This window comes from Carettochelys insculpta, chromosome 2 (assembly GCF_033958435.1).
Source record: "Carettochelys insculpta isolate YL-2023 chromosome 2, ASM3395843v1, whole genome shotgun sequence".
NCBI lineage: Eukaryota > Metazoa > Chordata > Testudines > Carettochelyidae > Carettochelys > Carettochelys insculpta.
In genome coordinates, this window is record NC_134138.1 from 2,805,670 (window position 1) to 2,832,471 (window position 26,802).

General features: G+C 56.1%; 1 protein-coding gene across 4 annotated transcripts; it reads right to left on the bottom strand.

Annotated features, from left to right (window-relative positions):
* Window positions 1-14,444: 14,444 nt before the first annotated feature.
* Window positions 14,445-26,499, bottom strand: LOC142009015 (cytochrome P450 11B, mitochondrial-like). Of its 4 annotated transcripts, none has more exons than XM_074986454.1 (9): window positions 26,380-26,499; window positions 25,580-25,735; window positions 24,987-25,186; window positions 24,347-24,550; window positions 23,637-23,791; window positions 22,666-22,832; window positions 22,142-22,220; window positions 15,984-16,175; window positions 14,445-15,381 (listed from the first exon to the last, which is right to left on the bottom strand). In XM_074986454.1, exons 2-9 carry the CDS (start codon window positions 25,642-25,644, stop codon window positions 15,268-15,270), a joined length of 1,176 nt encoding a protein of 391 aa, XP_074842555.1. In that variant the 5' UTR covers window positions 25,645-25,735; window positions 26,380-26,499; the 3' UTR covers window positions 14,445-15,267. The 4 variants fall into 4 exon arrangements, with proteins under 4 accessions (XP_074842555.1, XP_074842552.1, XP_074842551.1 ...); XM_074986451.1 differs by having other exon boundaries at window positions 24,347-24,546; window positions 26,380-26,493; XM_074986450.1 differs by lacking the exon at window positions 26,380-26,499 and adding an exon at window positions 25,933-26,201.
* Between the last annotated feature and the right edge of the window lie 303 nt (window positions 26,500-26,802).

Sequence of the window (26,802 nt, forward strand, 5' to 3'; positions counted from 1 at the left end):
AGGGCTGCGACACCACGAACATCCCTCACTGCCACTCACAGCACATGCTCCACCACCGACTCAGACCGTTCTATCGGCAATGGGAAAGCATCACTGCAGACAAGTGGGTATTGGAAATTGTCACCAAGGGATATACCATCCCTGCCCCCACCAAAACCCCCTCCCAAGGGACCCCTGTCACAAGACGATGTTAAAGCAGGAGGTAGACCACCTCATAGCTATAGGGGCGGTGGACAGAGTCCCGGACAAATTGCCAGGGAAAAGTTTTTACTCCCAATATTTTCTCACAGAGAAGAAAACAGGAGGCTGAAGGCCAATCCTGGCCCTAGGGGCTCTCAATCGATATCTGCTCAAACAGCGCTTCAAGATGACTACAATCGCCTCCATAGTCACGGCACTGGACGATGGGGATTGGTTCACAGCCCTCGACCTACAAGATGCGTATTTCCCCATAACGATCCACCCGGCACACAGGCGCTTTCTTCGCTTCACAGTGGGCACGGAGCACTTCCAATGCAGGGCCCTTCCCTTCGGACTCTCTTCAGCGCCCAGGGTCTTTACCAAGACGCTTGCGGTAGCGTCAGCTTACCGGCATCGGCAGGGCGTGTTCATTTTCCGTATCCGGATGACTGCCTCCTGAAGGGCGTCTCAGGGGCAGACGTCCTGCGCATGATACACATCACTACAAGGACCTTCCTCTCGCTGGGACTAGTCACCAACTTTCAAAAATCGACACCAGAGCCCACGCAAAAGATGGAATTCACAGGGACACGCCCAGACTTGATTACGTCGAAGGTATATCTGCCCGATGCCTGTTTTCGCGCCATCAGATCCTTGGTGCAGGTGCTGATGTACAGCCCCACAGTGCCAGTCCTAACTTGCTTACAGCTCCTGGGACACGTGGCTGCCACCACGTTCGTGGTGCAGAATGCCAGACTACATATTCGGGGCCTTCAGCACTGGTTAGTGCTGAGGGAGGCTCTCTAGCAGTACTGCAAATTTGACAGCAAAGCTAGGCCTTCCTCGGGTGGCAAGAGAATGCAACAAGGCAACCCCTTACCACCGTTTAGGTCCCAGGACCCACCTCCGCGGACTTATGACGGTTGACCCGGCCCCCACCGAACCCCCCTGGGCAGGCTGGAGCCAGGAGGAGCAATGAGACAGACAACAGGGTTTCTAAAACACCAACAATAAGTTTATTAATTCTTAAAGGAGGAAAGGAATATTATTGCACGTTCTTATTTTAGCAGTAGTACACACTTACCTGAGTTAAGGTGTTCATGTTAACACTAAAGTGACATGGTTTCGAATAAATTAGGTGTAGAGGTAGGTTGTTGCTGAGGTAGGTTTGAAGGAAGTTGTATAGAGATAAGTTGTACAGAGGTGGGTTTGAAGGAAAGTAATAAATATAATAAAGATTAATAGCTATATAAATATATATGGATCTTTTCTAAAATAAAGGAGGGGGGAGAGCGCTACTCCTCTTACTCCGACCAGGATCGGGTCACTACTCCGATCCAAATATTAGTTATGGCCAATGGAGGATTTCCCTCTCTATTGAGCCAGAGAAGAAAATAGGAAAGAAGGGAGGCCCCGCCTTCACCTTAGTGTGTATTTTTGTAATAGGTCGCTAGCAAGTGACTGCCAATTCCTCCATAAGTGAATATTAACTAACAACTAATATCTATAATTAATATATTAAAATAACTTAACAAATTTATCTTATGTACTGCTAACAATTCTAATAATTTAACTAATTAAATAACATTAAAAAACCCTGTCTATCAATAATAGCAGGCATCCTTCAGTCTGCATAGATTATGGATTGCGCCCTTCATAGTTTCAATTGAGGACTTCATTTACAGCGTCTGCTGTGACTATGAAGATCCACACGAGAGTGACAGTCCTTGCTGCGTCTCTTGCAGATGTAGTGGGTGTCTGGCAAGTCCTTAGTGTGCTTTCTGTGCGCTCGCTTCTCCTCTGCTAGCTGTCTGATCCTCACCTCGCCCTTCTGTAAGGCCCTTGCGTAACCCCTGCCTCCATCTGCTGCGGTCATCTGCTAGATCTTCCCAGTTGTCCAGCACCACGAGTCACCATAGCTCCCTGCAGAGCAATGACCTCATATCCCCGGGACCCTCCTCCCCACCTTTTACCCCACCCCACCTACCATCACCATAGGACCCTCCCCAACCCACTACCCCCATCTGCTCCCATGTCCGCCCTCCTCACTGCACTGGCCCCTCTCCCCCCAGCTGCTCTCAGTGCCCCCAGGTCCACCTTCCCCCATCACTCTTCAGGCTCTTCTCTTCAGAGACTCCTTTTCCTGGTAGTGCTGCCTTGCAGGGCACGGGTGGAAAACCACACCTGAAAAGGACAACAAACACGGGGCTCCTCCCTTGGTGAACTCCCAGAGGCAAACTCCCTTCCCTGTTAGCTGCTCACAGTGTTCGCTGAAAGCTCCCTTCTTATAGGGAGAGCTGCTAGCTAGTTAGGCCTGGCTCAAAGCCTTGCCTCCAGTCTAATTAGCCCTTGAAGGCTCACCTGGCAGGCAACTCCCCCAATTCACACCTTGCAAACTGCTCCTCTCTGCACAACACAAGCTCAGGCACACAGGCAGCTGATCAAACTGCTCTTCTCAGGTCCGGTGAGTGTGATGGCGGGCCCTGGGTTTCACTGAGCCAGCCGCGCAGTACCTGCACAAGGGCAGGCCAGTTCGACAGCTGGTAGCTTCCCCACAGGGACACCGCTTGCTGCTGGTGCCGCTGTCGCTGCTTGCCACAGGAGCTTGGGTGATGGGCAATCTTGCGCTTCCAGGCTAGGTGCCAGGGTTCAGCTCTTCTCTCTTCTCCTTTTCAGGCTAGCCGAGGGACTGGCAGACCTTCTGTGCAACCACACCTTCCCATCAACAGCCACAGAATGGGCTGCGACCCCTGCTTTTATAGAACATTCTCATGAATATGTATGAGTGTATTAGCATGAGAAGTCTTCAAACAGGTCCTCACTTTGGTGGAAGGTTCTGGAAGTTCTCCAGACCCGCCCAATCAGAGCACTGCATGCAAATCTAGAGGAGCCGTGATTCAGGAATGTGGATGACTTGACAGAACCTTTTCAAGTTGCCGGGGGAGCTAACGGTCAGAAAGTAACCGTTGGAGTGCTGCTAACTGGCAGGCTATGACAATTTGAAGCTTCGTGTGTCTGAGGGGATTTTTCCTCACAGAGTCCTTTCCCGCCAAAAGCATGCTGTCCCTGGCTCACAGGGGTGATTATGTCCACAGTGATGTTTAAACACGACAGTGGGCAACTGCGTACAGGCCAACGATTCATGCCACACACAAACAGGTATTGTCCCCCCGATGGAGGTGCGAAAGTCTCTGGCATGGTGGGCAGACCCCAAGAACTTGCTCTCAGGGGTGCCTTTCCACCAGCCGCAAACGGCGGTTTTTCTCACAACAGATGTGTCCCGCGTAGGATGGGGGGCACACATGGGCAAGAAAGTAATGCAGGGACGATGGTCCCCCTCAGAGATGGTGATGCACATAAACGTGCTGGAACTCAGAGCATTGTTCAGGGCATGCAGGTGCTTCCGCAAACACCTGCGGGACAAGGTGGTCGGAATCAATACTGGCAACACCTCCACAAGGTACTATATCAATCGCCGAGGCGGAGCCAGATCCTGCACATTATGCTCAGAGGCAGTCCGACTATGGAATTGGTGCATCGCAAACAACATAACACTAAAAGCCTCGTACCTGCCGGGCGTCCGCAACGTGAGGGCGGATCAGCTGAGCAGGCATTTCGCTCTCACACACGAGTGGCAGATCCGCTCTGGTCTCCTCCGCTACGTATTGGACAGATGGGGGTTTCCCCAGATCGACTTGTTTGCCACTTACACCAACAGGAAATGCCCGCAAGACTGCTCCAGAGCAGGCATTGGGCAAGGCTCATTGGGGGATGCCTTCCTGCTCTCCGGGAAGGGCCCCTTGCTGTATGCATTCCCTCCCACAAGCCTCATTCACAAGGTCCTGGAGAAAGCGAGGAGGGAGAAGGCGCGCCTAATACTCATAGCCCCAATGTGGGATCGACAGCACTGGTTTCCTCTGCTGCTACGCATCTCACGCTGCCCACCACTCCCCCTCCTGATGGTACCGGACCTTCTCACGCAGAGTCAGGGGTCCATAACACACCCTCATCCTCGAATGCTCCGCCTCAAAGCATGGTTAATCCATGGCTCAGTGCCTTAGAGAGGACATGCTCAGAAGGAGTAAAAGAGGTCCTGGAATGCAGTCGACGGGCCTCTACCAGAAAGCCTGATGCATACAAGTGGAAACATTTTCCATCCTGGTGTCTGTCCACGCAATTAACTCCCTTGGAGGTCTCCATTCCCACAATCCTAGAGTACTTACTGGACCTGAAACAAGGCAGACTCACTGTATCGTCATTAAAGGTCCACCTTGCAGCTATATCAGCATTCTGGCATATGGAGGATGGGTCAACTGTATTTGCCCATCCCATTACCACACGGTTTCTAAAGGGGCTCACAAATCTATACCCCCTGTGGAAACCGTTATCGCCTTCATGGCGCTTGGACCTGGTCCTCGACACACTGTCTAGATCACTCTTTGAACCATTGGCCGCTGTATCCCTCCAACTACTGACCATAAAAGCAACTTTTCTTCTTGCAATTGCATCGGCCCGCAGGGTGAGTGAGCTGGCAGCGATAATGGCAATGCCGCCCTCTACAACTTTCACGACGGAAGCGGTGGTTTTACGATTACACTTGGCCTTCCTCCCAAAGATTGCCTCAGAGCTCCACGTTAATGTGCCAATAGTTCTACCATCATCTACCCGAGACCGCACACCTTAAGTAGGGAAGTACGACTGCATTCACTCGATGTGAGGAGGGCGCTGGCCTTCTACATAGGCAGAACTAAGCCCTTCCGGAAGACGGACAGGCTCCTGGTGTCTCTTGCACCCAGATCGAAAAGGGAAGGCCTCTCATCACAAAGAATTTCAAATAACATCTTATCCTGCATAAAAATGTGCCACGAGCTCCGTAAGACCCCTGTGCTAGTTCCGCCCAGGGCTCCCTCCACTAGAGCAATGGCGATGTCAACAGCTTGCTTTAAAGGACATCTGCAGAGCGGCGACACGGTCATCCTACGATACCTTCGCCAGAGACTCTGTGATTCAGCGGGTGTTGGACGAGGATACGCGTCTATCGACAGCAGTCCTTTCGAGGGCAAGCTGCACGCAAATCTGGTACCCACCTCCATTTTTGGGGTCACTGCTGGGTAGTCACCTAATGTGGAGCACCCATGGGGACCACTCGAAAAAGAAAGAGAAGTTACTCAGTTGTGTGGTAATGATGGTTCTTCGAGACGTGTCCCCATGGGTGCTCTGCTACCCAACTGTTCCTCCCTGCTTCGGTGTTCTGCTTTGTGTCTTTCAGGAGCACCCGGGGCGGTTGGCCGAGGAACTGGCGTGGACTGGATCGCGCACGTGACTGAAAACGCGCACAGGGGCGGGGCGCATGGGCGCATGAGCAACCTGATGAGATACAGCTGGAAATCTCTGATCTGTGGCACCAGGGCGAGCCTGACACTTAATGTGGAGCACCCACGGGGACCACTCGAAGAACCATCGTTACTACACAAGTGAGTAACCTCTTCTTCTGTGATTCTAAGTCTGGGTCAGAATGGCTGCCCTCCCCAGCTCCCCATGAATCTGGGTGTCTGCTTTTCATCCCAGCTGGATACGCTTACATTAAGCTACATTCAAACATTTGCTTGTACCCCACTGACCAAGAGCTCCGGGTGTCCCTGCAGCAGTGACCCATCCTCTTCGTTATTCTCCCACTGCCAAACTTTCTCAGGGAGGAGTTTCCGTTTTCTTCCAGCTCATCAGTAAAAATGTTACATAATGTTGGGGCCAAGATTAGCTCCCCAGGAAACCCACTAGAAACCCACCTGTTCGGTGAGGAGCCCCATTTACATCTATCTATAGGAGCCTACCAGATATCCAGCTTTTAATCCATTCAGTGTTTACGAAGTTACATGTTATGTTGCTCTAAGCTTTTAATCAAAAATTCTGTAGGTACCAAGTTAAATGCTTGGAAATATAAGCACATCACAGCATGCTGTCTTCAATCAAACTTGTTGGCTTGTCAAAAAAAAAAAGGTTAGTTTGTCAGGATATATATTCCATAAATCCAGATTGATTTGACTTAATTATATCCCCCTCCTTTAATTGTCTACTAATTGAGTCCCATATCAGCTGCTCCACTGTCTTGCCCAGGATAGATGTCAGACTATTATCCAGGTCATCCCAGTTACCCCTTTTTCAATACTGGCCCAACATTGCCTTTCTTCTAGCCTTCTACAACTTCCCTGGTGTACTAGAACATTGAAAATCAACATTAATGGTGCAGTGGGCTCCTCGGGCAGCTCTTTTAGAACTCTTGCATGTAATTTACTGGTTGATTTAAGAAAGTCTGAAGGTATGTCTTCACTACAGGCAAGATCAACCCATGGTCAATCTTCCAGAGTTTGATTTAGTGAGCCTAGCAGGGACATGCTAAATTTAATTTACAGGGTGTCCACATCTGGGCTGGTATTCCTGCCCTGCACTAGGAGTAAGGGAAGTTGGTGGAAGCACAGGCTCCTGCAGATACTCAAATTAAGGCACATTGCCTCCAATCATGTAATTAATGTAGCTGGGAGTGCGGTAACTTAAACCCACCTTCCCCTGCAGTGTAGCCCTGCCCTAATGTTTGTAGCAATCATTAAGATCTTCCCAAGTGCATTGTGGGCTGGAAAGAGCATTAATGAGATGATCGCATTTCTTTTTTTTGACAGTACAGAAATACTTCCAGATCATTTCTGTCTTGTCTGTATTATTGACTGGTAAGTCCACCTTTGCCATCAAGTCATTAATGGAACAGGGCTGTTCTTAGGGTCCTTCCTGGCTCTTAATGTGTTTTAAAACCTTCTCCTCCTTTTCCTTATCTCTGCGGGCCATAGAGATTTCCCTGTACCCATGTGCTTACTTGTTTTCTACACTTCTCAGCTTCTGATTTACATTATTATCAGCTTCCCCTTCCTGTGCTGTGTTATAGATGTTGTCACTTTCCCTCTCAAGCAGTTTGTTATTTTTTAAGCAATACATCCTTCCATGAGGCCCTTGTGGAAGTGTCAGATAAGAGGCCACCGTCTGGCTGGATCCAAGGTCTGAGCCCTTCCCACTCCCAAGTTACAGTTGATGAAGAGACCTGTCTGGACAGCTGTGAAGCATTGTGGGGACACTTACAGCCTGGAAGAGCTGCCAAAGAAATCTGGCCTTTGCTGTGGTGCAAGGACTTTAGGATTTATTCTTTTGCCTGCCCTAAATTCACTTGTCAAGTGAGGGGAGAGGGGGTGGTGCACATCAAGAATGGGAAAAGTGAAAACAAGGAGCATGTTTTAAATAACGTCTCTGAACTGCCCGCCCTCCTGGTGCACATTAGGACTCTGCTAATGTTGCCTAAGATGTGTGACCATACCCGGAAACTTTACAGGGCTTTCCACCCCTTGTCTTGGGCTAGACACACAGCGTAGAATTCCACCCACTGGAACTGGAGGAGGTGATGGAGAGGGGGATATGTGCAGGGCTCACAGAGGGTGGAGTGGGGCTCCTGCTGAGGGTAACCGAGGTGACCAGGTGACACCTCTGGGCCGCAGATGAAGTGGGAGGTGAAGCCTGAGGAGTGTGAATTGGAACTGGGAATCAGGAAGCAGTGAGTCTGGGAGAGAGGGAGAGAGAGAAACAAAGGAGGGGGCAAGGCCCCAGCTGCGGGGGGCCCTCCTCTCCCCAGCATGGATAGCACTGGCTGTCTCTGCCGGCTGCACTGACTCCTCTGTACGACACTGTGTCCTGTCGGCTAATAAACCCGCTGTTCTCCTGCTGAGTGAGAGTCACTCCTGCCTGCGGATGGGGCGCAGAGCCTGGGGACCCCGAACCCTGTTACAGTCATCAAGTACAGTCCCTGCCCTCATAGCAGGACTAAGTACCATTTAGACCATCGCTGACAGGGGTTGGTCCAACCTGCTCTTAAATATCACCAGTGATGGAGATTCCACAGCCTCCCTAAGCAAGTTATTCCAGTGTTTGACCACCCTGACAGGTAGGATGTTTTCCTAATGGCCAACCTAACCCTCCCCGGCTGCAATTTCAGCCCATTGCTCCTGCTCCTATCCTCAGAGGTGGCGGAGGATCATTTTTCTCCCTCTGACTTGTAACGCTCTATTAGGAACTTGAAAACTGCCGTGTTCCCTCTCAGCCTTCGCTTTTCTAAACTAAACAAGCCCAGCTCTTTCCATCTTCCCACAGAGCTCTTGTTCTCTGGACCTTTTATCATTTTGTTGCTCTTCTCTGGACCTTCTCCAATTTTTCCACATCTGTCTTGAAATGTGGTGCTGAGAACTGGACACAGGACTGCAGCTGAGGCCTAACCAGCGCTGAACAGAGCAGAATGACTTCTCGGGGCTTGCTCACAGAACCCCTGATAATCTGGCCCAGTGTCACCCACTGACTCATTTTTAACTTGTGGTCCACTATGACCCCTACATCCCTTCCCACGTACTCCTTGCTAGACAGTCACTTCCCAGTCTGTAGGTGTGAAACTGAATGGTCCTTTGCATTTGTCCTTATTGAGTTCTGCCCTATTTGTCTCAGACCATTTCTTCCATTTGTCCAGATCATTTTGAATCCTCACCCTGCCCTCCGAAGCACTGGCCAGCCCACCCAGCAGGGTACTCTCTGTGCCACTGCCTAAATCATTGATGAGCAGAACTTGTCCCAAAACAGACCCCTGTGGAACCCTCCCCCCCGTTACACTCTTCCAGCCTGATGGTGAACGTTGCTAACTCCTCTCTGGGGATGGTTATTCAGCCCGTTGTGCATTCACCTGACAATAGCCACGTCTAGGCGGATCAGGTCCTTATTGACCGGGGGCTGCCCACCATGAGGCGGGCGGTAGCTGACCAGTGGAGCATGACGACTCCTCCCAGCCATGAAAGCGACCTGTGGCATCCCCCGCTTCGCCGGTTGAGGAGGGCTTATAACCCGTAATTGCCACTTCCCATGTTGTTTCCATGCTATCGGCAAGGATGGAGCATCCTCTCCATTTGGCACCCTCATACACGCTGCACTGCCTGGGCTCGTGTTTGGAGCAAGTGTCTTGCCCAAGCGGCACAATCCCCCTCTCAGTTGCCCCAGTTGAATCCAAAGGAGAGACAAATGTCAGTACGTTTGGGACTGAGGTGACTGCAAGGAGATCATAGAATCATAGAACACTAGGACTGGAAGGGACCTTGAGAGGCCATCGAGTCCAGCCCCCTGCCCCAGTGGCAGGACCAAGTACTGTCTAAACCATCCCTGATAGACATCTATCTAACCTGTTCTTAAATATCTCCAGTGATGGAGATTCCACAACCTCCCTTGGCAATTTATTCCACTGTTTGACCGCCCTGACAGTTAGGAACTTTTTCCTAATGTCCAATCTAAACCTCTCTTGCTTCAGTTTAAGCCCATTGCCTCTTGTTCTATCCTCAGAGGCCAAGAAGAACAAGTTTTCTCCCTCCTCCTTATGACACCCTTTTAGATACCTGAAAACCGCTATCATGTCCCCCCTCAATCTTCTCTTTTCCAAACTAAACAAGCCCAGTTCTTTCAGCCTTTCTTCATAGGTCATATTCTCTAGACCTTTAATTATTCTTGTCGCTCTTTTCTGGACCCTCTCTAATTTCTCCACATCTTTCTTGAACTGCGGTGCCCAGAACTGGACACAATACTCCAGCTGAGGTCTAACCAGCGCAGAGTAGAGTGGAAGAATGACTTCTCGTGTCTTGTTCACAACCGGAAAGATGCCAGAAAACAGGTTGGACGAATCCTCCCTGCTAACCGCTGTAGGGGCTCCACTCTGGATTTTCTGTCTGGGTTACACCTGTAGCCTTTCGATCTCCCGAACCTACCCACAAGGCAGTGGGGAATTTTCTGACAGGGGTGTCTTCCCTGGGGTGACGTAAGGAGTCAAGCTCCCTTGGGTGCCAGTGACCAAGTCATGTTTCATACGCCATTTGGCTTAACCAAAGTAATGCAGGGCCCCACGTCTCCCAGACACTCATCTCATGCAGAATGAGGGGGCAGAAGCTGCTCAGTCTGCCCCCCTGGCGTCATGCTTGGGGGTCTGCACTGCCTGCCTGGTGCCCATGGGCTACTGGTAGCTGCCATCACACCAGATCTTGGATATCCCTTTAACTCAGGCAGGCACATTGAGGGATGCCCTCTGGGGGTAAAACTCCAGCCCTGTTTTCCCCTCCACAGAGGGCTTGAGAACAGCAAGCTGTAACTTGATAGCTATGTGGCCAAAGGCACGTACACGAACCTTTCTCAGGTACAGGTATCAGATTGATTGCTTTAAAAAAAAGTGATATATTTACAAAGCAAGAGAAAGTAAATCGGGTGCGGGGGGGTGTCGCACACACAGAAAAATAGTTCCCTGGGATTCAGCTTAAAAGTTACAGTGGAAAAAATACCAAGTCAAGCAATGACACAAAAGAGAAAAACAGAGCAGCCAGTCCAACCAAATTCAAAACAACCATAACCTGATCATGTCTACCTAGACATTTCCCTTTTACTTACGCCTCGATCGCTAATTTTGCAACAGTCAATATATTTCTGAACGCCTGGGAGACATCTCCCCCGCAGTCTTCCTCTCTGGGGGGTCTGCAGAAAAAGCAAGCCCTGAAAGTGGCAATTGTTTTCAGTTTAAAATAAGCTACTTCACTCCCATTGGCTCACCTGGGAGACAGGTTACCTCAGGAGATTAACCCCTTCTCTGCACTCATTCGTAACAACATTACTGTAAGCACTGTCCTAGGTTAGCACCAAATCTTGTGCCAAGCAGGCCACGTGAGGTGTCTAATGAAAGCTGGTGCTTCACTGAATCTGTTTATGCTGCTCATCTGTTGGTATCATTTTTACATGTGGAGTTATCAGTATTGGCTCTGGGGTAGTAGTTGTCATTGTAGCCTCTGGGAGACCACAATGGGAGGCATGGCAACCCAGTGCAAGGGAAGAGAGTTGAAGAGAACTGGCAGTATTTTAAAGAAGTTTTACTGAAGGCACAGGAACAAACCATCCTGGTGCATAGCAAGAAATACAAACATGGTAGGCAACCAGCTTGGCTTACAGGGAAATCCTTAGCTTAAATTCAAAAAAGATGCATACAAGAAAGGGAAACGTGGACAGCTGACTAAGGATGAGTATAAACGTACGGCTGGAGAACGCCAGGCAGTAATCAGGAAAGTGAAAGCACAATTGGAACTGCAGCTGACAAGGGATGTGAAGAGTAACAAGAAGGGTTTTTACAGGCATGTGAACAATAAACGGGTTAGCAGAGAAGGTGTGGGGCCATTACTGGATGAGGGAGGTAACCTAGTGACAGATGATGCAGGAAAAGCTGAAGTACTCAATGCTTTTTTTGCCTTGGTCTTCACGGACAAAGTCAACTTCCACATGATGGCCCTAGACGATGCAGTATGGGAAGGTGGAGGGCAGCCATCTGTGGGGAAGGAACAAGTTCTGACCGATCTAGAAAAACTAGATGTGCACAAGTCCATGAGTCTGGATTTAATGCACCCCAGGGTACTGAGGGAATTGGCAGAGGTCATCGCTGAACCTTTGGCCATTATCCTTGAAGACTCTTGCAGATCAGGGTTGATACCGGATGACTGGAAGAAGGCAAACTTAGTGCCCATCTTTAAAAAAGGAAAGACGGACGATCCAGGGAACTATAGACCCATCAGCCTTTCCTCAATCCCTGGGAAAATAATGGAGGGAATCCTCAAGGAATCCATTTTGGAACACTTGGAAGAGGGGAAAGTGATCAAAAGTAGCCAACGTGGATTCACCAGGGGCAAGTCCTGCCTGACCAATCTGATTAGCTTCTATGATGACGTAACAAGCTCTGTGGACACGGCGAAGTCAGAGAATGTGATATAACTTGACTTCAGCAAGGCTTTTGATACGGTCTCCCACAACATTCTTGTCCATAAATTAAGGAAATATGGGTTGGATCCTTGGACTATAAGATGGATAGAAAGCTGGCTTGATGGTCGAGCCCAACGGGTAGTGGTCAATGGCTCAATATCTGGATGGCGGTCTGTTTCAAGCGGAGTGCTGCAAGGCTCAGTTCTGGGGCCAGTGTTATTCAACATCTTTATTAATGACCTGGATGAGGGACTGGATTGCACCCTCAGCAAGTTTGTGGATGACACAAAACTAGGGGGAGAGGTAGATGCATTGGAGGGTAGAGAGAGAATCCAGAGGGACCTGGATAAATTGGAGGACTTGTGTGCGTTTTATTCTTTTATGTAGAGACTGTCCAGGTTGTCCGACGTATATAGCAGGGGGCATTGCTGGCACATGATGGCATAAATTATATTGGTAGATATAACTGCATTTGCTCCAACCCTCCGACAGAGAAACCCCCACCCCCAACCAAAGGACAGACAGGTGACCTGATCATATGATTCTTCATTGGGTATGTGACCACAAGCAGGAAGTTCCCTCCACCTGGGCAAGGCAAGGCTATAAAGAGGACCCTGAGAGTCACCATTTTGCCTTAAGCCTTTATGCTGTCTGCAGTTTGCAGGAACGTCTCAGCTATGACCTGAACCTGACTGGAGTGCGGGCCCATCTTGACAAAGGATGTATTCCAGAGACTTACACCAGGCTCACATCCCCCGTCTGCTCTGACTTGTTTTTTTCCTCTTTTGATAAGTGCTGTTGATACTGGGCCATTTCCACCTTGCTGAATAGACCTTGTCAGCTCTGGCCCTCCTCTTACCGGGACACCCCTCTTTAAATACCCCTCTGAAACCCCCATCCCCCACCCATGCATGTGATGAAGCGGGTCTTTGCCCACGAAAGCTTATGCTCCAAAATATCTGTTAGTCTGTAAGGGGCCACAAGACTTCTTGTTGGTCTCGAAGCTACAGACTCACATGGCTCCCTCTCCGATAGCAGCATAATCCACCTGCATCAAGGAATTTATAACTGGTGTATGTCAGTGACAGCTTCACCATTTTCACTCTCACCCTTGTCTTGCTTTTATTAATAACGCTTTCGATTTTAAAGGCCTGGCCCAGTGGGCTGTTCTGAATAAGCCATATTGACTTGGGGATGGGGCTGATCCCTTTGGGGACTGCGCAGACCTGTTCAGATTTGGTGAGATTGGTTCTCATAAGCTCTCAGCTGTGCAAGAAGGGGGACTGATTTGGGGCACCAGGGAGGCTGGAGAGCCTGTGGGGTTTGCTGGCGTGACCCCTGGCTGGCCAGAGGCAGCAGAGGTGCTGTGTGACGGGGTCAGTGCCTCGTGTGAAGGAGCCCAGCCTGGGCTGTAAGCGGCCTGGTTTTAAGCAATTTCCCCAGGTTTGACTCTCTGCAGTGCCCGGGAAACCTCATCTTTCTTACACCCTCCCCTCCCCTTGCACTCGCCTCCCCTAACTCTGTCTCTTCCTCCCCTCCCCTCCTCCTTTCCCAGGTCTCAGCTGCTGCCTGTGTCCCATCCAGCTCCCCAACTTCTGCAACACAGGGACAGAAGTGTGGGGGATGGCAGCCATCTTTATTAAGGGCAGCCTCCCTCTCACATCCCAATGGGGCACTGGGAGCCATCTGGCTGCCCTCAGCCCCATTGGCATGAAGAGGGAGATAGCCCCTTCTTAGAGTAAGGGAAAGTCTGAGTTGGCACCTCTGACTCCTTCTCCTGCAAGAGAACCTGCCTCCCTCCCTTGACCCACCCCAGCACCTTATGCTTCCAGCCTGTTGTGGGGAGGGCTCCTGCCCCACACTGTCTCTCTCCCCAGGGAGAAAACCTCTCTCCTCTGGTGGCAGGTGGGCCAACAGGGACTGGACTTCCTTAGGGTTTGATGGTTGGGCCCAAAGGGTAGTGGTCAATGGCTCAATATTTGGATGGCGGTCGGTCTCAAGCAGAGCGCCACAAGGCTCGGTTCTGGGCCGGTGTTATTCAACATCTTTACTAATGACCTGCATGAGGGACTGGATTGCACCCTCAGCAAGTTTGCGGATGACACAAAACTAGAGGGAGAGGTAGAGTCATTGGAGGGTTGAGAGAGAATCCAGAGGGACCTGGATAAATTGGAGGATGGGGCCAAAAGAAATTTGATGTGGTTCAACAAGGAGAAGTGCAGAGTCCTGCACCCGGGGTGGAAGAATCCCAAACATTGTTACAGGCTGGGGACCGACTGGCTCAGCAGCAGTACGATGGAAAGGGACCTAGGGGTTATGGTGGATGAAAGGCTGGATATGAGTAAACAGTGTGCCCTTGTAGCCCAGAAGGCTAACGGCATCCTGGGGTGCAATAAGAGGAGCATTTTGAGCAGATCTAGAGAAGTAGTTATTCCTCTTTATTCGGCACTGGTGAGGCCACATCTGGAATATTGTGTCCAGTTTGGGGGCCCCCCCTGTATAAAAAGGATGTGGATTTGCTGGAGCAGGTTCAGCGAAGGGCAACAAAAATGATTAAGGGTCTGGAGCACAAGACCTATGAGGAGAAGCTGATGCATTTGGGCTTGTTTAGTTTACAGAAGAGAAGACTTAGAGGTGATTTAATAGCAGCCTTCAACTTCCTGAAGGGGAGCTCTAAAAAGGAGGGTGAGAAACTGTTCTCAGTGGTGACAGACGGCAGAACAAGGAGCAATGGTCTGAAGTTGAAGAGGGGGAGGTGTAGGTGAGATATTAGGAGAAACTACATCCCCAGGCGGGTGGTGAAGCACTGGAATCCGTTGCCTAGAGAGGTGGTGGATTCTCCATCCCTGGAGGTTTTTAAGTCCTGGCTGGGATGACTTAGTGGGGGTTGATCCTGCTTGAAGCAGGGGGCTGGACTAGATGACCTCCTGAGGTCCCTTCCAGCCCTGTGATTCTGTGAGGGCAGAGGTGGCCGAACCGTGGCCCATGGCCAGGCTCCCTTCACATGTTGTAGCCCACAGAGACCACAAAGCCCAGCAGGAGGCCAGGAGTCAGGCCCAGGGGCTTGCTGATGTGCACCCGGTTCTGCACTATAAGTGGGTGTAACTGCAGCAGGCTGACCTCGCGCCCAGGTGCCCTGCCTTGGAGAGGGGTCTGTCTCCATAGCACAGCCCCCCACCCCTGGGTCCCCCCTGCCCATGGCCCGGGGTGGAAGGAGCAGGCGGGAGCCAGGTGAAGGGCTCAGTCAATGGGCCGGAAAGTGAGCAGTGGTGGCTTCTCCGGCATGAGGATGAACCTGAAGATGGTTTTAATATCCTCCTTGGACACGGTGTCGATGGTGAAGTTGCGCAGGACCTGAAGGGAGACAGGCAGCTGGCGTGAAACCCCAGCAGCTGGGCGGGAAGCTGCTGCCCAGCCTGAGCTACCACAGGGCTGGGCTGGAGCGAGAGACCGGCGGCTGCAGGGCGTAGGCTGGGCCCGGCGTAGGTTCAGCTCTGGGCCTGAAGCCACTTGGCCTGCTTGGGCCGGGCCAACTCAAGCCGAGCTCCCAAGTAACCCGACTTCTGCAGAATGAGGCGCAGAGCGTAGGGAGCCCTGGCGTGGGGAGGGGCAGTGAGCCAAGCCTGGGGTAGAGCTCGCAGAGATGAGGGGGACCCCGGAGCAGGACAGACGGGGGTGGTGCACTGGGAAAGGGAGACGGGCTGAGCTGAGCAGCAAATTCATTCTCCTTTCCCTGAGAGACCAACAAGTGACCTGAGTTTGCAAAGCCTGGCCAGTGTTCAGTGAGAGCCCCTGGCCCCCCAGGCCTGCTCTCTGGGGCTGGCCCCTGGTCCTTCCCTGACCTCCCCTCAGACCTGCCAGACCCCCAGAGCTGCCCTGCCCTCCCCGGGGCCAGCTGGCTCTGCAGCGCTCAGGCCTGGAACCACCCCCCCGCCCCCCGCTGCTCCCTGACTTACATGCATCACGAACAGCATCATTTCGGCTTCTGCCAGGCGGCGGCCGATGCACTGCCGGGCCCCGAAGCCGAAGGCCAGGGCCTTGAAGTTGTTGTCCTCCTTGCTCAGCCAGCGCGTGGGGTCGTAGCGCTCTGGGCTGCTGAACACCTCGGGGCTCCGGCCCATGGCGTACAGCCCCACCTGGCACAGGGTCTGCAGGGCGGCAAAGGGACACTCACACCTGGGCAGGGCCTGCCGCTGGGGGGGAAGGAGCAAGGGTAGAGGGGCTGGTGGAGCTAAGGGGGCCCAGAGCCGCTGCTGTCACCGCCCCATCCTTGTAGGTAGCACCGCCCCAGCCACACAGCAACAGCTGCCCCTGCGCGCGGCCCTGCAAAGCAGTGGGCTAGGGGGATGAACCCCCCTGAACTGGGCCCGCAGAGCAGCCGGGTGCATGGGGGAATGGCCTGTAGAGCTCCTGCTTCGAACCCAGCGCTCAGCTCAGGCCGTCCTTCCTAACCAGTTCCCCCCGGCTCACGCGGCTCCGGGGGCTCACTCAAGTCAGATCCACCCATGGCCTCTGCTGGGGGTGGGGGGTTGGGGCCCCTGTTAGTTAAGGTGGGATTTATTTGTTGTGGTCACTTCCCTTCGTCTCCCCTTCTTGCCTCACTCACGGGGCGGGGGGCAGCCCCCCAACACACTGTCCTGTCTGGGTCACACGCTGGCTCCCTCTCTCTCACACGCACACGCACACGCACACACACACACTGTCCTCTCTGGGTCACACGCTGGCTCGCTCTCTCTCTTTTACACACACACACACACACACACACACACACACACACACACACACACACACACACACACACACACACACACACACAGAGACAGACAGACAGACAGACAGAGTGGGGGATACCTGTGTATGTAAGTGGCTCACAGAGGGTGGGGGGTCTCCTGCTGAGAGTAACCTTGACGACCAGGTAACACCTTTGTACTGGAGACAAAGGAGGAGGTGGAGCCTGAGGGGTCTGAATTGGAACTGGGAGTTGGGAAGCAGTGAGTCTGGGCTGAGAGAGAGCGACCAAGGAGGTGGCAAGGCCTTGGACTGGCTGTCTCTGCCAGCTGCACCAACTCCTCTGTACGACGCTGTGTCCTGTCGACTAATAAACTCGCTGTTCTCCTGCTGAGAGAGAGTCACACCTGCCTGCAGACAGGGTGCAGAGCTTGGGAGACCCCTGAACCCCATCACACTGGTGTCAGAATGGGATGTTCTGCACCCCAAGGATGGAGCATCCAGTAGTGATGGGGGGGCCCAGGAAGCAGAAGGGGGGTGGGCCTGCGAGACCCAGGTGTGCTGATGGGCAGTGAAGTGCAGTTCCCCAAGGCGGAGGGGCCTGCAGCCAAACTCGAGCAACTGCGGTCGTGGTCCTCGAGATGGGGTGTCACACCCGAGGAGGAGTTACTCCTGGGAGTCAGTTGGCGTCGGTCCCAGGTGGCGGGGGCGAGGGCCCAACCCCCAGGAATATGTGACCCACAAGGCGGCTGACATGCTGAATGAGTTCGTCCCAAGACAGTGTGGTTGTGGTCCTTGAGAGCAGGTGTCACACTGAGGAAGGGGTTCTTCTGGGAGTCTGTCCCAGAGAGCAGAGGGGCCTACGGCCTAACCCCGGGGAGCTGGTGACCCGTGAGGAGTCTGGCACACTGAAGCGATTCTTCCAGGAATCGTGGGGTGCAGAGGGCATCAGCCTGAGAGCCTGCAACCACGCTCAGCAACTCCACTGTGAAGTGGCAGCACCTGGAAACCGAATCGAGATTAAAGGAGCTGGACAAGGCAGCGTGGATGTGCAATGACAGAGCTGAGGGTTAAGGAAACTCCTGCAGAGGTGAGCCCAGATTGGGGCAGGGAACCCTGGACTGCCTGGCTCTGAACCGAGTGGCCTGTCACAGCTCAAGGAGGGAAGGAGCAATTCCAACCCATCATCTACTAATGGCCAAGACAGACCTGCGAAGAGTTTTCCAGGCCTGGGCCGAGGAAGGTGCCTGTGTGTCTGTGCAGGAAAGCAGCTGATCCACTGGGAATGGCAAGTTGTCTGTGAGAGAAGCTGCTTTACCTTCTGGGCGTGTGTTGAGACCAGCCAGGGGGCTGGGACAAAGAAGAGAGTGTCTCCCATTGTCTGTCTGTGTTGAACAGCAGCAGCAGCAGCCTGGGGAGAGAGCAGAGCCTGCATTTGGCAAAGGTGCCAGCAAGGAAACTAGTCCATTGTCAGAGGAGGATTCCCCAGCCTGGGGTAGCTGGAGAGGGAACCAGAAAGAGCATTCCAGGTGTGACCCTGGATCCAGCCATGGGGGCTGGAATAGAGGGAATGGGTCTAGGATGGGCAGTGGTATCCCTGATAAGCACGCTGGTGCTTGCTGCAAGAAAGGTGCTTCTGCTTCTGGGGAAGTGAATCCTTTGTCTGAGCCTGTGGGGGCTCGAGATGGGGCCAAGATCCCAGAGCTGGATCTGAGTGCAGCTGAAGCTCAGATGGGAAGTGGGCCTACCTCTGTCTCTCTCAGGGAGGATGATGCTTTAACTTGGTCTGATCTGGTTAGTATCATCAGGGAATCCCAGAGACCAGATGATTCTAGTACTTATTCTTTGCCTGATGGGCCAGAAGTGATCCTGGGCATAGGTGAAACCTAGCAGCTGGTTGTGGCTCAAGGGAGCAGTGCCCCTGTGGAGGCAGACGGGGGTGAGTTGTTGTTTGAGGGAGCTCTTGAGGAAGAGAATTTCCCTGAAACTTTTCCTGAGCAGTCTGTGGGGGCTGTGGAAAATGGGAGTGAGGTGAAGGAGAGTGAACAGGAAAGGTGCTTGTCTGTAAGAGCCAGCGCCTGCCTGAGTGTGAAACACTGGCTGTGCTCTGCAAGTGTCCAAAGCAGGCAGTGTCAACGTTTCTCAGGAATTGGAAGTTGGTCCAAGTAAAGTGAAAACTATCAGGAAATGTGAGCAGCCCTGTGAGGACCAAGTGAAACAGATGCACAGTCAATCTCTGTAGGATGCAGGAGAGCACCAGCAATTCCCCATCTCCAGATGGTGGAAACACATGTTCTCATAATGGACCCACTTCTGATTCCATGGGGAGGCAGAAGTTGGAGGTGGAAGGACAAAAGAGATTTGGGCCTCGTGGGCCAGTGAGGGATAAACAGGGATTCCTTCATGTGCATTCTGCATCTGGGACTCACAAAACAACTTTTAGAAACCAGTTTGGTTTGCAAATTTCCCAACTGGCTGGGAGGGGGCCGTCTCCCTGAGATCATCAATGGCCCAGCTCTTGTTAGAAGGGAGGGCACACCCAGAGAGAGCAGATTTCCACCCCAGGGGGCAAGAGAGAAGATTAGAACTTGATGGCGCAAAGAAAGGCCTCGGCCATTTAGCCCCAAAATACCAGAGTCTCAAGGAGGTTACACAAAGGCTGTGGTCTATCAAAGAGCAATGTGAATGTACAATTGCAATGGGTTTGTTCTTGTTACTCACACTGACTGCTGTAACCAATGGGTGCTGCTACCAAAAGCTGTAGAATTGTACCATGTACTGAATGTTTGGGAAGAGCCATATGACATTGATGTAGAAGCATGAATTGTATGTTGAAGGAGTTTGTAATTCTGAAATGTCACCCTTGTTCCCTGTAACTAGTCTTTCAACCTCTCTTATGAGAAGGAACATTCCAAACCTATTGTGTGGCATGGAAGGGGAAACTGAGGCACACAGCCATTTTGGTGGTCTGGCTAAAGGCCAATGGTGGAAAGCATTTGTACCTTCATTTACTGGACAGTAACTGAATTCCAAACATGTGCTGCAGCATCTCTATGGGCTTTGCCTGCCCAACTTGAGAACGTGGCTGATGGACCGGAGACCGACGCAGGGAGACCAACCAACCCGAGGGAACTAAAGGGACTTGCCTGGCTGCATCACATGAAAGGGGCCAATGCCAAGCTCCTGAGGTGGAGCCTCCCCCAGCAGGATTACGACATGGAGGTGGTAACATCAAGGGGAGCACCGAGGGTACAGCTGATGACCTATCCCATGGGGAAGACCCCGAACTTCCCCAGGTCACTGGCTGAGTGACCCCGTTCAGTTCAGTCTGGAAGGGGGGAGAGATGTGTGTATGTGAGTGGCTCACAGAGGGTGGGGGTCACCTGCTGAGGGTAACCTTGACGACCAGGTAACACCTTTGTACTGGAGACAAAGGAGGAGGTGGAGCCTGAGGGGTTTGAATTGGAACTGGGAGTTGGGAAGCAGTGAGTCGGGGCTGAGAGAGGGCAAGACCAAGGAGGGGAGAAGGCCCCGGCTTTGGGGGCCTGTCTCCCCAACATGGCTGGGACTGGCTGTCTCTGCCTGCTGTACTGACTCCTCTGTACAAGGCTGTGTCCCGTTAGCTAATAAACCCGCTGTTCTTGTGCTGAGAGAGTCACTCCTGTCTGCAGATGGAGTGCAGAGCTTGGGGAAACCCCCAAACCCCATCACAACACACACACACACACACACACTCTCTCTCTCTCTCTCTCTCCTTTCTGGGTCACACGCTCTCTCTATCTCTCTATCTCTCTCTCTCTCACACACACACACACACAGTCCTGTCTGGGTCACACGCTCGCTCTCTCTCTCTCACACACACACACACACACACACACACACACACACACACACACACACACACACACACACACACTGTCCTGTCCCCATGTCACCAGTCGGTACGTCCTGCAACGGGCACGCATGCTCAGTAGCTGTACTCGTGCCTGGCGAGCTGCTTTAGCGTTTTCCCTGCTCTGTGCATTTCTTGTGTTTTATTTCTCTTACACAAATGTTGTCCTTTGGGAGGGGGGCTCTGACATCTCCCCTCCCCTGGCTGGAGTTCTTCCCCCAGGCCCCTCGGTAGTGTGGGGAGGGTGTAAAACGGGCTGTTGCCTGGGGAGAACTTACGGGGGAGGCGGGGTTCAAACAGGGCAGCAGCTGTGGGGTAGGAAGGTGGGGTGCCCCAGAGCCCAACTTTGTTGAGCTGCAGGGTGGCAGAGGGGCCTGGAGCTCGAGGGGAGAGCTGGGCTGGGAACAGAGCGGGGCACCTGGGAAGAGGAGGAGGGAGCTGAGCTGTGGGTCGCAGCCAGGCCCAGGACTAGGGGAGTGAGCATGGGGCAGAATGGGGCTAGGAAGGGAAGAGGCTGGAGGAGTGGGGGGCAGAGATAGGCAGGGGCAGCTGGGAGGACAGGGGGCATATGCCCGCTGGGGGACAGAGGGGGCAGGAGCCGAGGGGGGCACAGGGCTCTGAGGGACAGAGCTGGGCTGGGGCTGTGACCAATCAGGGACCCCCCCCCGCCAGAGGGCTGGGTCAGGGCGGCCCGTGGCCCCGGCCAAGGGAGGGGGGCAGGGGAGCCTTGGATCATGCTGCCTTGGGGCCCAGAATGCCTGTCACCCGGCTCCACCAATCAGATGTAAGCTCAGCTGCATGAGGCAACCTGATTGGTTGGTTGTTTCAACAGCTGCTGCGTTAGAGAGAAGTCGGGTGTGGCCTGGAGCCGCGTGGGGCTTGGTGCCTTCATGCCCCAGGAACCGCCCCGCTCCCGGGTGTACAAATGGCAGAAGACCGTCAGGAAAGGCCTCCAGCTGACGGCCTCGTGGGGCAGAGGCTAACTCCCCTGGCAGCCAGCGGGAATGCATCTGGCTCCCCACTGGGCAGGACTGGGGGGGATAGACCAGTGGGGGTCGGCAGGGGAGCGGAAGGTTGCACCCCCAGAGTACGGGCCCCCTGCTGACCCTGCCAGCCCTCCAGCCTGGCCCCGGCCCTGGCCCGAGCCCCTTTCTGAGAAGTTCCCCAGGTCCCCGAAGTGCCAAAGTTAGGGGTTAAAAAGTTGCTAAGACCCAGGAATTTCTGGTGGGGATTCAGGAAGTGCAGAACCCGCAGGCTCCGGCCCCTGCTGTGCCCATCCCACGCTGGGTGGCAGTAGTTCTGGTGCCCTTCCTCCCAGCCCAGCTCATGCCTGCGGCGGCCGAGGATACCATGGGCGGCCAGTCCCGCACTGGGCGTGTGTGCGCCCTTCCCCCGCTGCTCTCCCAAGCAGGGAGTAGGGGTTCCCGCTTGGTGATCTCTGGCAGTGCCTGTGGGGGGGGCCTGTGGGGCGTGGGGCAGACGGCGGGGACTCACCCCAGCTGGCACGCTGTAGTTCTGGAGCACCACGTCTGTGGTCGGATAGCGCTGCACTGTTATGCCCACCGGGTAGAGCCTGCAAACAGACTCCCCATCAGCTGCCTGGGTGCTGCTCAGGCCAAAGGGCTCACGGTAAGGGGATCCCCAAGTCCCTGGTGCCCTTCTCTCACCCAGAGCTCCGGGTGTGAACCCCACTGACCGGCAGTTCCTGCTGCTGGCTGCTGTGATGTCCCCCAGCCACCTGGGCCCCCAGTGCCTGGTGGCACCCTGCCCACGTCTATCCCTGGCCAGCGCCTTGCTGGGACTCCAACCTCTCTGCTTGTGGGGGCTGCTGGGCTGGGCTCCCCCCCACCACTGCTCTGCTTGTGGGGGCTGCTGGGCTGGGCTCCCCCCGCACCTCTCTAGCAGGACTTGGATGGATGCTGGGCCCTGGGGGCTGACTAGCCCCAAGCCCAGTACCCAGAGGATGAGCCAGCCCTCCCTCCCCCACCCCGGCTGGGGTGGCTGCCCAGGGCCCTCACCTCAGCGTCTCCTTGAGGGCACCCTTGAGCAGGGGCATGGAGGTCAGCACCTTTGAGAGCTCCCTGGGGCCCAGGGCCTCGGCCTCAGCGACCTCCTTGCGGATGGCCGCCTGCACGGCAGGGTTGCGGGCCAGCTCGAAGAGGGTGAAGAGCAGCGGAATGGCCGTCTGGACAGCGAGGCATTCAGAGCGCGGTCATCACCGGGGGCAGGGGTCATGGCCCGCCCCCCACAACTGCTCCACCCTGTCCTTCCCCTGCCCACGCCCTCTGGGGGGGCTCAGCCCCCAGCCACGCAGCTCAGCCACAGATGGGCTCCCCTGGAACTCTGTGGCCCAGCTGCTACTGGCAGTGGTCGGGTGGGGGCACTGGGCCCTGCACCCCGCCCCACTCCGCAGGGAGAACAGGAGGCTCTCAGGCACTGGGGACCTGGCGCAGAACAGCCTGATTGGCACATGGACCAGCAGCCGTCAATACCATCCTCCTGGGGAGAGGGGCCCAGAGGGGTCCCCAAGCTGGGCCCTGGTCCCCTTTCTCCATCTGCAGCCAGATCAGACCAGACTGCCTTCCCCACCGCCCAGGTCCAATTCAACCCCCCCAGGCCCCTCTGCCCCCTCTGTCCTGTTTCCGAGGGCACAAAGGGGTCCCTTGGTTGCCTGGGTTACAAAGTGCGGGGAGGGCCTGGCCTACGTGTGAGACGTCATCACACTGAAACACCCCTCACTGCCACGCACTGATGCTGTGCTGAGCGAAACTGAGGCACACGCCCGGTGTTACTGCAGGACAGGAGGAAACACATGCAGCCTCCGCAGGGGACTAAAACCCTCCCACACCCCACTTCATTGCATCCGCCAAGGGGAGCACTGACCCCCAAGCCCCCTGTTTGCTGCCCCTCTGGTTCTCAGCCCCTGCTAGTGCAGACAGGGCGCAAGGTGCTGCAGTCAGCTGCCAGGATGTGGGGAGAGAGCGCTCACTGTGTCCACGCTGCCCGCCGTGAACTCAGTCATGTTGGCCTTGATGGCATCCAGCGGCATCTCCGCCTGCAGCAGCAGCTCTGCCATGATCCCCGAGTACTTGCGTGGCTGCCCCAGGCAGAACTCCTGGTAGATGTTCTGGATACACTTGTCGGCTGGGGTGGGAGCGTGGGGCAGTGAGTGGTTCCCTCAGGTGGGGCCCACATCCTGCACTCAGCCCCAGGGCAGGGAACCAGTTAGAGGCCTAGGCACTGCAGCAAGGCAGGGGGCAGGGACAGGCCTCCAGAGCCCTGAGGGCTTCCCCACTTTCCAGAAGGGGCCCTGAGGGCTGGGGGAGTATCCAGAACCCAGGAGTCCTGGCTGCCCCCACACCGCCACCAGGGAGGGAACCCAGGAGTCCTGGCTCCCCCCCCCCACCGCCACCACCACCCCCCACCCCCAGAGCCAGGGAGGGAACCCAGGAGTCCTGGCTGCTCCCACACCACCACCAGGGAGGGAACCCAGGAGTCCTGGCTCAAGCACAGGAGCTGTCCCCAGCGCAGCCGGCTGGAGGGTGCCCAGGGCACTGGGGGATGGCCCAGCCGCTGCTTCCATGGGGGTGGGAAGGAGCGAGCTCAGCTGCGCGCTCTGCGGGGGAGTCTCTCCTGGGGGACCCGGGTGCCAGCAGCCCACGGCTGACGGGAGGGGCCCGGCTGCCCGACCCCCCGCACCGTGCTTGAAGATGATGTCCCAGGCGGCCATGTGCTCCCGCCACAGCGGGGCGTTGGTCCAGCGCGCCAGGCTCGGCGGCAGGAAGAGCAGCGGCAGCGTGGTGCGCAGCATGGTCTCCACCCCGCCGATGAAGCGCTGCGACTCGGCGTCGGGGCTCTCTTCCAGCAGCCCCAGGCGCTCCCCGTACAGGGCGTAGCTGCTGGCTGGCCGGGGGAAGGGGCCCGGGGCTTAGCCGAGCGCGGGTCGGGACTCGAACCCGGGACCCTGGCTCGGGGGTGGGCGGGGCGAAGCGCGAGGCCAGGCGCCTTGGCGGTCGCCGGGGCTTCAGAGCTGCCCCCCGCCCCGCGCGCCCTGCCCGGGGTCCCCCCCGCACCCCGCCACGCGCGCCCTGCCCAGGGTCCCCCCCGGGCCTCCCCCGCGCGCCCCGCCCGGGGTCCCCCCCCGTCCCTCCACGCTCGCGCCCCGCCCGGGGTCCCCCCCCGTCCCTCCACGCTCGCGCCCTGCCCAGGGTCCCCCCCCGTCCCTCCACGCTCGCGCCCCGCCCGGGGTCCCCCCCCGTCCCTCCACGCTCGCGCCCCGCCCGGGGTCCCCCCCCCGTCCCTCCACGCTCGCGCCCCGCCCGGGGTCCCCCTCACCTACCCTCCAGCGTGAAGCAGAAGAGGTCGGCGTAGAGGTCGATGGTGAGCGAGCCCCGGGTGCTCTTGCGGACGCGCTGCTGCAGGAGGCTGACGAAGTCCCGGGCCACGGCGTCCAGCAAGGGCAGGAACTTGCGGGTGCCCGCAGGGCTGATCACCTCCTTGTTCAGCACCAGGCGGTCCGAGCGCCAGTCCTCCCCGTTCCTGCGGCGGCGGGGCCCTGAGCGCCCCGGCCTGCGTGCGGCATGAGCCGCCCCGTGCCCGGCCCCCTCCCTGCTCCCCCCGGGGTCTACCCCCTCCCTCCGCCCCCCCCCGTGCCCGGCTCTGCCCCCACCCCGGGGCCTGGGCCCCTCCCTGCGGCCCCCCCCCCGTGCCCGGCCCCCTCCCTGCTCCCCCCGGGGTCTACCCCCTCCCTCCGCCCCCCCCGTGCCCGGCTCTGCCCCCACCCCGGGGCCTGGGCCCCTCCCTGCGCCCCCCGGGGTCTACCCCCTCCCGGCTTCCCCCGGGGCCTGGGCCCCTCCCTCCGCCCCCCCGTGCCCGGCTCTGCCCCCACCCCCCGGGGCCTGCTCAGCTCCCGGCCCGGCGCCGCTTCCTTACAGCAGGAAGAGGCCGCACTTGTGGTTCCGCAGCCGGCGGTGCGCGGCCCAGGACTCGATGCCCATGCGGCGCGGGAAGATCCCCTCGGAGCGGAACAGCTGCGCCGCGTCTTGGGGCAGCAGGACGTTGACGGTGTTGTAGGCGCCCACGGTCTCCCTGCGGGGACAGCCCGGCTCAGCCCGGCGCCCCCCGCTCCCCTGCGCCCCTCCTCCAGCCCGGGCCCGCTGCCTCTCTGCGCCGGGCGAGCCCCACCCGCGCGCCCGAGCCCTCCCCGGCAGCCGGCGCTGCCTGGCGCGGGCGGGTGTCCTGCGGCGGGGAGTTCCGCGGGTTGTGCCCGCGCGCCCCGGGGGCACCTGTAGATGGGCCCGTAGCGCTGGAAGTTGCGCTCCATGACCAGGTGCAGGCGCTGGAAGCTGTCGCTCCGCCAGAAGCGGTAGAGGTTGAACCAGGCGCTGCGCCCGCTGCGCGGGATGGCGTCGTAGGGCAACACCGGCCTGGCGGGCGGCCCCGGCTCGGCTTCCAGCGCCCGGCTGGCGGAGCTGCGCGCGGCCCCCGACCACAAGGCGCGGCAGAGGCGGCGCGGCCCGGGCCGCTTCCAGAGCTGGCAAGACGGGGCCATGGCAGGCTGCTGCGCGCGGCGCCCGGGCGCCCCTTATATCCCGCGGCCGCCGCTCGCCCCGCCCGCCGGGCAAGGCCACCGAGCCCAGCGCCCCTCGGCGGGAGTCCTCCCCACAGGCAGCCCCAGGGGCGAGCGGAGCCCCCGCCGCCCCACCCCGCGGACACCTCCCCGGGGCGCAAACCTGGGGCAGGTCTCGGAGAGGAGCCGCCTGAGTCTGTAGCTTCGAGAACAACAAGCGGTCCTGGGGCACCTTATAGGCTAACAGATTTTGCAGCATGAGCTTTCGGGGGCAAAGACCCGCTTCGTCAGATGCATGAGTGGGGGGTGGGGGTGGTTTCAGAGGGGTATTTAAAGAGTGGGGTCCCAGTAAGGGGGAGGGCCAGAGCTGACAAGGTCTATTCAGCAAGGTGGAAATGGCCCAGTATCAACAGTGCTTAGCAAAAGAGGAAAAAACAAGTCAGATCAGAGGGGGATGTGAGCCTTTGTCAGAGTCTAATGGGGAGACATTAGCACTCAGCAGAGAAACTGCCTTTGTAAACTGCCAGCCACTCCCAGTCTGTTTAATCCATGGCTAATGGAGTCAGATTTGCAAATAAATTGCAGC